Source organism: Chlamydotis macqueenii, chromosome 3 (assembly GCF_036417535.1).
Source record: "Chlamydotis macqueenii isolate bChlMac1 chromosome 3, bChlMac1.mat, whole genome shotgun sequence".
Lineage (NCBI taxonomy): Eukaryota > Metazoa > Chordata > Aves > Otidiformes > Otididae > Chlamydotis > Chlamydotis macqueenii.
The window spans coordinates 59595624-59606710 of record NC_141558.1 but is presented as its reverse complement, the minus strand read 5'-3'; the positions used below and the strand labels follow the sequence as shown (position 1 = coordinate 59606710).

General features: G+C 35.2%; 1 protein-coding gene across 1 annotated transcript; it reads left to right on the top strand.

Moving 5' to 3' along the window:
- Positions 1–552: 552 nt before the first annotated feature.
- TMEM244 (transmembrane protein 244) lies at positions 553–10530 on the top strand. The gene is made up of 6 exons (XM_010122522.2): positions 553–585; positions 3989–4074; positions 4639–4712; positions 7577–7702; positions 9525–9569; positions 10436–10530. Exons 1-6 carry the CDS (start codon positions 553–555, stop codon positions 10528–10530), a joined length of 459 nt encoding a protein of 152 aa, XP_010120824.2.
- Positions 10531–11087: the final 557 nt, after the last annotated feature.

Genomic DNA, 11087 nt, shown 5'->3' with positions numbered 1-11087 from the left:
GAGTCATAACATAAGTCTGGCATTTCTTAACCTAATTATACCTCATTTAATGTGAATTATACTTGATGTAATAAAGTGATAGTTAGAAGAAAAATATTAGCAAAGAACATTGTGAAGAATGTACCATTCCACATCTATAGTCAATAGAATTAATGTCAGAAATTGTAAAACTAATTAAAAGTATGAAGGTATAATAACCCCAAGGAACTGCAATTAGATGAATGCTTAAAAATCAAATAGAAGATAGAAAATAATATTAATAATGTTGTCTCCAAATAGCTAAGATATTATAGATATGCTTTGGCCGACCGTAGCTTCGGAAGTACAAACATTAAATGAGCTAGTAGGATTTTCTCTTTGCTCTTCAGCGGCTTACAGTTAGCTTGCAGATGGCTTCTGTCTCAATTCAGTTCAATCCAATCAACTCGCCTCACTCTGTCCTATACTCACCTATAAGACTGGTTTTTTTGGGGTGAAAACCAGCTGCTTCTTCCTGCTGATATTGGCATACGGAATATAGCAACAGCACTTCCGTTCACGCATCATGTGTCCATGGCTCTCAAGGTCAAAGCTGCTGAGACTAAGGTAAAGGGAATTGAGTTTGTATAGCATTGTATGTCGCTGGATAGTAGTTAGAGAATTAGACAGCTACCGCAGGGTGTGAAAGAGCTGTTGCTTTCATTCTTACAAAGTGTTCTTCAGTGTTCTCTTCCTAAAAAGTAAAATTAAAAGGATGCTTTATGCTACAGTGCTGGTAGTAAGTACATCTTACAAAAAGGATTTCAAAATATGTGACGTAGTTCAATTTATAAGGTATAATTCTTGGAAATATCTAATAAAATCCTACATTTGATGACACCAGTGATTTCCTAAGATTCTTTCTTTCTTTTAACATAAAATAAACCCTGCAGTTTTTAACTTGTGGTTTTTGCTTTGAAATATCTGAGGATTTAGAAAGGGAAAAAGCAGTTTGAAAATAAAAAGTATTCAGAGATTTAAAAAAAAAATATGTTGAAATTTTGATGGAAAGGTAAAAAAAAAAATGAAGTGACACAACTGGAAAATTTTCAAAGGGTTTTCATTTTCATGTTACATGCATTTCCTTAGCTTACTTGACTGAGCAAAGCATGCTATACCTAATCCATCCCTACATCCCTAAGGCAGGCACTAAGAATATTCTGGGTACAAAGAGAAAAATCCTGGGCCTTTGATGCCAATGAAAGTTTGTCACTGACTTCAGGAGAGCTAGGAATTCACCTACTGTAATCAGGGGTCAACAGGTCATCAGCTCACAGCCGCCCTTCAGCTCTGTGATTTTCACTTCAGTCTTGTCTCACAGCTTTTATTACAGTACAGATCTACATCTAGAGTAGACAAGGCTTCAAGGAGGCAGTTGCTAGAGATGGGGCAGCGGATAAAGAATTACAGGAAATGTACATCTGCTCAGAGCAACAGAATGAAAATTATTCCCACCAAAGATGTGCCAAAGGTGAAACGTCCAATGCTTAGAGATACTTTGAAGTGGGTAGGAAGTGGCATGGCTGCCAAACTTCCACATGACATTGTAGTCAACTAACATTACGGTGACCATGGCGTACACTGTGAAAAAGAAGGGATCAAATGAGTTATTTGTCCAGTTTTTATTTAGAATAAGGCTAAAGAGGGTGGAAATGGGAAAGCTGTATTTAGCTCTCAGAATAAACCACTGGAGAGAGATTAATCATTCTCAGTTTTTGCTTGGCTTTGTTTTGATGTGGGGAAAGAAGAAAAGAGTAAGACTGCCTTGGACATTTACTTATTGAAAAATATCAGTTTTTACAGGCACAATGGATTTCTCTTCTATTGCACTAGAAACTAAAGCTCCTTGATCTCTCTTCTTGTGGGAGACAGATGCAATATTCAGTATTTTACGCTTTACAATATTTAGCAATATAAAAATTAGTAGTTTGCTAAATAAACACTATCCACACTTCTGTCAATGTCGGATAGTTCAGTAAATACGTTATCTACCACACAATCTTTCAAAGAACTAAGGCCAGAAGTGATGACATTAGAGATATTTGAGTGAAGCTTCATCCAGAGAGGCATCTGGTTTTGCTCTGAAGGATCTATTATTTCCAAAGGCAGTTTGTTCCATTGGCTAATTGCCTTTACAGTTAAAAATGTCCTTCACGCATCTTTCAAATTTGTCTAGCTATAACTTGCAGCTGTTTACTTCTTGTGGCTTTTCTGATAGATTAAAGAGCCCTTAAGTACCTGGTATTTTCTGCCTGCGAAGGTACTTATCCATCATAATCAAATCAGCCCTCAGAGCTAAACAGATTGACCTCTTTAGGGCTGTAGTCCTAATGAAAAAAAAAACCTCTACATTTCTAGCCATCAGGTCGTTGTTGTTGCTCTTTTCTGCACCTTCTTAATTTCTTAACTTACTTGAAAAATTGCTGGTGCCAAATTGGATGCCACTTTGTTTTCCCAGTGCTACATTTAGAGGTAATACTTCTCCCTTATTTCTATATAGTCTCCTACGTTAAAACCCAAAGCCTTAAGGGCTTGTTTTGTGTCACAATATTGCAAGAGAAGCTCATAAAAATGAGCTTGTATGAGCTAACGCTTGTCTACAGCCCTTCTCAGAGTCACTACCTCCTTGAATAAGGGCTCCTTTTACCAGCATACAACAAACTGAATTAAAATGGAAATTGTACTTTAGAGCTGGCTTATGTTTTATATTTTTCATTGCAATCTTACCTGCCAACTGAGTTTAAATTAAAAATGAGGACTTAAAAAAATATTCTATACCTTTTCTTTTCTTTTTTTCTTTATTAATTTTGAATCGGTTGTCAAGAACATTATCCAACTTTATCCTCAATATCCACAGCAATGATAAGGGCAGTCAGTATCCAGTTTTGATAAAAATTCTTGCACAAATGCAAATAAATAGAAATAGCAAGACTCTTTCAAATTTTGCAAAATGGAAATGATTTTTGAAACTTCACAGTATCTTATAAATTTGGGGTTTTTTTTTTGTTTCATTCCTTTAAAAAAAAGCCATTGAAAGAGGAAAAGTACAAAGAAGTTAAAAAATATGTGATCAGAGAAATGTTCACTTGAAAGGATCTCAGGCATTTTATGAACTTTATTAGATGAAAGCTACCAGGTTTTTATCTGGCTACATTGCTTCTGAAACTTTAGTTTAGAAATGAAGACACTGAAATGGAATGAAAGAAATAATGATACCAAGGTATCTTACGAAACAAACATTCATTGTATAATTATATATATAGTGTTTCTCTTTTCTTAAAGAGACAGTATTTGATCATAATGTAAGGGCTGCCTTATGAAACTCATATTCTTAGTCGTATTTTTGCAATTTGAAGTTGGAATTTATTTAGAATTAATTCACAAACTATTTAACTTTGACAAATATTTAACAAGTATGCCTTATTACTCATTTATGTTGTCTACATCTTTATCTTTGGAATTAAGCACCAGGGTGACATGTTTTCTAGAGGCTGGGAAACTTAACAGTTACTACTTTACAATTTTCTGCATTTTATTTGTATACAGTTTCAACATACTTACAAGGATGGCATTTCTTTTAAGTGAAAAAGTAGGCTAAAACTAGGTTAAAAACTAGTTAAGCATCTGGATGATCTTAAACTCTCAAGGTGTCCTGTGTAGTAACTGTCAAGAAATGTGCTTCTCTTTTTCTGAACACTTATACATTCAATAAATAATTGGAATACAATAATATATGATAAAAACAGTGAACCATGCATTATAATCACATATTATGAGCTGAAATGTATCAAAGAGCCATTAACAACTTTTATGTAATCGGTAACAGCAAAAATTCTGTCTAAATATTTTGTTTTGTTTTTTTTTTTTTGTTTTCACATTATGATTGATAGAAATGTTGCATTATTTTCTAACAATTATGTACCTAATGTAAACGTGGCATTAGGATTTAGTGTCTTTTTCCCTTTTGCAGGTTGTTTTGGTGAACCTGTTGATTTGCATGATAGTTTTCTACACAGTGTACTATGTGGTCCTATCTGTGTGCTTTGCAGTATTCAAGTAAGATTTCCTTATCTTTAGTTTAATATGGTGGCATACTACAACTGGACATAATGGGTAGAGCTACGACTCTGTAGAGGAGGCATCCAGACTGGAGACATCCAGTCCCAGTTATTGTGTGAACACATTTTTAAAATTCAGTTGAATTGCTGTACTGGAACCTTTGTTCAAGTGCACAACTTGACAAATGGAGACTCAAAACTAACATGAAATGTGGGTTCTAATCTACTTCCTTGCACTTGCACCATGTAAATAAATGAACATAAAAGCGAAGATGACATTAAAAAAGGAAAAGAAATACTTAATAGCTGATAAAAAAGACAAATTATATTCCCTTAGGAAGCTGATTAGCATGTATAGAGCCAGACATGTCTTAAATAAAACTGGAGATCATGGACACTTTGTGCAAGGGCAAAACCACAACACGTGATGGAACGTAGAGAGCTTGTAAAAGCTCGGAGTATGCCACTTGAAATCATATTTTGAAACACCAATAATGTGTCATATAATCACTAAGTCTTTATGGAAAAGCTCTGATTAAATTTATTATTTCTATTTTCACAGGATTAAAATGCTGGATGGTTTGGCACCTTTTGATTTTAAGACAAATCCCTCATGGATTAACCCGTATTATTTAGGTAACTGAAGTTTGTTTCTCTCTTTTTTTTTCGTAGCCAAGAAAACAGATGTGTCTATGCATAAACTTGTCTTCCTTATGGATAGTATTTTAAAGGTGTTTTAGTAAGACTAATGATTTCTGCATTTTAACTACAATGCATTTAAATGCTTATTCATCTTCCCTGCACTTCTCATTTCTGTGTTGCTACTTCTCATTCAAGTGATTGTTAGGCTTTTCCTTGAGTTGTTCTTCTGAAGAAAACATGCTACTTTGGCAGGATGCTTCATTTTCACTGCAGAAAAATTCCCTATTCTCTGTAAAGTTCCTCCACAAAGTGGCAGCATATTTATGAACCATACTGGATCCAGATCTGAATAACAGATCCCATTCAACTAATGGAAATCTTGCTTTGGTAATGCCTGAATACAGTGTGCATTAAAATTTCAAGGTTTGATTGTAGCTCAATCCCTAAACATATCTTTATGTATCCTAAAATAAATTTCTGCATTTTTGTCTGAAGCTCTCAAAATATATTCTTTTTCCTAAACTGTCATTCCTAAAAAATTACATGCATACATGAAATTTTAACAGGTTTGTAATCTATTTTACAAAGGCAAACCACATCATCTGTCAGTAAAGTAAGTAAAGCTCAAAAGTAAATCAGTTAATTCATCAGGTTAAAAAGAGTAATAAAAATGCATGGATGTTTGTACAGTGTCAATACAGGGGAAAAAAGAGCATTTCAGTTGTAGCAATGGAAAAGAAAATTAAATCATATTCCATTAGAAGTACTTTTCAGGACCCTAATGTAATTACTGTGTCTCAATATAATTATTTTTTCCCAAAAAAAATTATATCAGCTAGTTTGATGCAGCATGTTTATATGCTAAAGACAGTAACTCTATCCTGCTACCGGTTAGTAGCCCACCCTCCTTTCTCTCCACCCAGTGAAATAACATGGAATAGCAAAACATAACAGGATCTGTTTCAAGTCGGTGGGCACAGAGACAGAACAAAGGTCTCTGAATGATGTTGCAAATGATAATTTGTTTACTCAAGAGTCTCACTGATGCCTGTTAAAAACAGAATTATGTCTTTAAAAGATAACCTCAAAATAAAAATGGAATTCAGCTCAGAACTGAGGTATCATTGCTGGCCCAGTTTGGTAAGAAAGTTTACAGAGTATCTGTCTACACTAAGTATACTTTCTGAATTATAAAATAATTGGAATCATTTAAAGGGATGCTATCATCATGAAATACAATAAACTAGAAATACTAAAATGCATTGTCAAACATTACATGTTTTGCAGTGTTATTTCCCACTTTCCTAACTGCATGCGGTTTTTTCAGTTATCTTTTTCTTATTTTTTACACTTTTTTAAACTGCTGAGTGAAAGAGCCATATTACAGTAGGAACTAATTGACCCTTATAAAGAAAAGAATAAAACTAAAAGGCACAAAATGCTGCAAAATGTATAAATTAAATACAGTGAAAAAATAATTATGGTGTGTCTACTCTCAGCTGCAGTAATCTTAGGTATTACCTTCCTGCAACAGTAAAAACATAAAGAATTCCATTAAAAATGTGACTTTTACATGCTTATGTACTTAAAAAGAAGAACAAAATTCATTTAGATGGAAAATTATATGAATTACAAATGCATGATTACGGTCTGTTATATGAGAACTCAGCTAGAGCTGAGAACTCAGCTCACATTTTCCATCCAACCCCCTGCTACCCCAGGTAGCCACCAAGCATAAAGTCAAACTTTGCCCTAAAAGTGACTGGTTTTGATCCCATTAGCTGTAATAGCAAATAAACAAGCTGACAGCTAAGCATCACACCATTGCTTTGTTGAAGAATACATCCCATCAAATGCTGGGCCTTCCCAGTGTAGCTGCTCTGTGCCTCCCAGACTGCTTCCCTGCCTACCGGGGAGGCATGGCTTGCCCCTGCCATTACTTTTGCAGGGCTGCGCCCCGCATCAGGGGAGTTGGTCAGCATGGGCTGGTGGCACCGCATAGCTCTGTACACTCCAGAGAAAGTGCCAGGGGACAGAAATGCAGCATTTCGTCACCAAGAGAAGGAATTTTCTTGATCAGATAACTTTAATAGTCTCTTTTGGGAGCATAATTTAGTTGTTATCACTTTGCTGGTAATCTCCATTCATGGTTTAACACAACACAGAGCTAGCTGCCGAACATCAGGCAGAGTGACAGCATGGCAGCTGCGTCAGCCTTGCCATCAGCACTGAGAGAAGCCAGGTTCCTGCTTGTACGGATCATGAGACTCATATGGATGGATGGACGGCCTCTGCTCACCTTGCAGGCCCTCTGCCCTATCTCCCCTCACACACCTTGTCCTTAAAGTGTTCTGATATCTATATATATTCTGGTATATATATTTTTTTTATATATGACACAATGAAGTCGACAGGGAGAAATCTTTGAAGTTTCTTACCAAACATAACCCCTTAATCACAGAATTCTGTTTCGGATTAAAAAAATTTGACCTACGTCAGAATCAACCGAAACTATTTGGCACCATAGGCAAAGAGGGTGGATGGTCCCTAAGTAAGATTTCCACACCATTTCTCCTCTGGGCTGTATAAACTGGTCATAATCCTGTCACTGGTCATAATGCCATTAATCCTCTTGTTTTTACATTAAATACATTAAATACATAACATTTAAAAATGTAAATCAAGATACCACCCATGCAGATAGATGTCTGTGGCAAAATTAGAAATGAGCTTTATAATGAAAACATAAGTGTAATATTTTAACTCAGACATTTTAACTTCCTATTGCTATTATTTTTAATATGAGGAAAAGCTTTTCAAAACCTTGTTTGGTGTAAATATCCTGTTTTCATTTACAGTTCTTGTGATATCATTGGAAATAACTTACTTTGTTTGTGGTCTGCTGTTTGCCTTGGTTGTGGAAGAATGGGTTTGGGATTATGCTGTAACAGTTACTATTATTCATATCATCATAACTTCAGTTGGTAAGTAGGTTTACTGCTAAATATATGCATAGTATCACAGATTGAAGGAGCAATCAACTATGATTCATCTGTTGTATTACTGGACTAACTTAACAGTTTTTCCTTAAAGCTAAATAAATATATATCTCTGGTTTGCGTCCATTTGCCTCATGCATATTTTCGAATCCTGCCATTTGAAACTCAATTGTGGATTTGTTGCAGTATTTTAAAAAACTATTTTCTTATTAAAAAACCTGAGTTCTTGTTCATAATCTAACAGTTCATATCAAACAGATCCAGTCTAGATACAATTTCAGCATCTGGGAAGTGTGTCTTTCTCTAAAACAATGAATTAATAATTGTCCATGTCCTGACAGTTTAAGATCTCCTCATTAACACTTCAGCTCTAGTTCAGAGTAAAAATGAGCCTTGCTTCAGCAAAGCCAATTGGAAGTTTTTAAGTTTGATCATTTGAACTAAATCTCATTGAGAAAAAGAAAGAATTTTACCATTGAAGCATCATTGTTTTTTTTTTTTTTCTGAAACTCTTCCTGTCAAAGGAAACAAAAGGAAAAGAATAGTTGTTCAGGCTGCTGCAAATGAGACTCATCATCACTTTTTGCTAGTCCCTGGTAACCTGCTCCCTCTTCTCATGCTGTTTTGCAGAATGCTGCTACGGCTGATTAGGAAATATATTTTAATCTCATCCTTGCCAGAGCCCATTGGGGGATTCTTTTCTCCTATAACAATGAGCTTAGTATTTTTATTCAAGAATTTAGAAATAGGAAAAATATCACTGAAAAATTAGGACTCCCTCCCTGCTACATATTAATTCATCTTCCATTTTCCAATCCTTTGTCCATTTGTCTTTTAGCACTTTATACAGATGGAGATTCCCCAGTTCCCATGATGAGTTAAGCCAGAGACTAACAGAGACTTCATTTTTAAAAATTAAGCACAATTTCTCATCTACAGCATTTGATTTCCTGGAATTTAAACTACTATTATTCCTTATTAATAACTTTTGTAATTAAATCAAGGAATTTACAGAAGCTACAACAAAAGCTGCTTTGTATATCATTTATACAGGAAAGTATCTTCTGTCATTACATCAGATGATGCACTTTGATGTCCAAACAACCCCAGATTTGTTATTGTTTCTTTCAGATGGCCAACCAAATCTCTGCTGGCTGACTCTGAGCTGCCAGCATATGCAGTGTGCCTCCCAGCTCATTTTACTACCTCTATAGCCCTGTCAGCTTTGTTTTTTTTTGGGGGGGGAGGGGGATATTGGGTCATGTAATGGCCTTGCAGTTGATCATACAGTGAGGATGTGGGTCAGCTTGTGTAAGGCAAGGGCAAGTGCCTGACACAGGAGAGAGCATCCTGTGCAATGGTACTAACTTGCAGTGTGCAGACCCAGCCCATCTTTCACGCATTGCATCACCCGTTAAACGGAAAATGTCAGGCAGCTTAATTTATTTGGATTGCGGCAATATGTAAGCACTCTACCAGGGGATCAGTGCCTCTGTTATGCTAAACTGTGTACAGGTAAGTAGTAAAAAGGCACTTCTTCTGCAGACAGTCTAAGAGCTCTGTTTAGCACACACTTGCTAGGTTTAAGACTTGCCTTCCAGTGGGATCGCTCACCATGCTAAGCTTAATGGCATGGCCAAGTATCTGAATGATCAGGACCGAAATATGCGTTTGCAATTTCAATAAATGTAAAGTATATAATTTATGAAATATAACTAAGCAGACCTTTGAGAACATAATGTAATGTTTATATGTCCCCATCCTCATTGCTTAAAAATTTACAGTTCTCCTTTTCTTCTCCTTGCAGTTATGTCTGAATTCCCCCTGATGTTACACTGGTGGCTGGCACTAGGTATAATGACATTCTTTAGTTTAAATTGTTAGACTCTGTGTAGAAAAATAATGTTTACAGTATAAATTGTTTTTATTCAATGCCTGTCATCGCACTAACTTGAGAATTGTCAACATTTAAAGAAGAAATACATGCTTTTCGTTTATACTTCTTTTAATGACACAGGCAAGTAATGCTGGGCTAACATTTGCCTTGCCGCAAAAAAAATCTTATGTTTTACGACAGAACGTATTCAGCTTATGTTACTCAGCAGATATGTTCACGTCTTGAAATAAACCATTATTAAGTCCTGACTAATCAAACAATCTCACTTAATTCATGTGTCAAAAAGACAGTTGTCCAAACTAGTCTTCTTTGATACCCTTTACAATCAATGGAAAGAAACAGGCATGTTCAGAGACAATTTTTATAAACACTGTGCACAAGTACTTATGATAGATGAGATAAATCTCAGTCATCACATTTCCTTAGAGTGAATGGCAAACCTACATTTCTGGATGCTTAATTTTCTGTAAAACTAAAAGCATAGCTTTGTACTAGGATATATTATCTTGAAAAATAGTTAAGGGAAAAGGACTGGCTTCTGTTCTTCTTTATTATATGATGGCTAACAAGGATCAACAGCTGCAGTAAATTCCTAAGTGATTGGGACAGGCAAATAAATTCCCAGTCCTGCAATTGGTTTTGCATCAGCAGCTGCTGGACCTGATAGCCTTGTAGGTGGTTAAAGCCTTGGGCAAAATGTTAAAGTAGACAGACCATTTTTAAAAAGTTGAAGATAAAAAGAATGTCTGTTTAAAGTTTTATCGTAACATTTGTATTCCACTATAAAAATTAATATAAACCAGTCATATATTTTCTTTCAGGATCTGGAGTAATTTCAATGATTTGTGGAGGACAGATTTTGGCATACTGCTTGTTCAAAGACAACTTCATCTACCCAAATCTAGATGATTTTTGAAAAGAAAAATTAGAACTTGCCTTTATATTTACATGAATTCTATGGTTTCATTAACAATGTAATTAAAATTAAGTTAGCAACTGTCTAATTGTAAGGCTAATATTTATCTTACCAGACATTTTGTATCTTACATTTGTTTGTAATGTCAATGTCATCACTTTTAGCTGTTGTATATAATCACTTTTAGCTTTTGTATCTACATTTTCTGTTAAGCAAATAATTAGATACACTGTCTCTTTTTAAAAACAAATAAACTATAAGGAGGGTAAGAGCAACGATGCAACACTGCTGCAAAATCCTACAAGGAAAAGAAAAAACAGATTTGAATTGCATGTTTTCAGGATGCTTGTTATCTACTGTATTTTATGAAATGCTGACTCTAATTTAGGCTAGAGATTGACCTCTCACAAGCACTGCAAAACTTTAAAGTCACCTTATCTGGCATAAATCACTGTAGGTTTAAAGCAGTCTTTACTGGCAAACCCCTGGCAAAGAGGAATTCATGAACAGCATATAGCTCTGCATCTCTTCCCATCTTAAAGCTCTCACCTAAAATC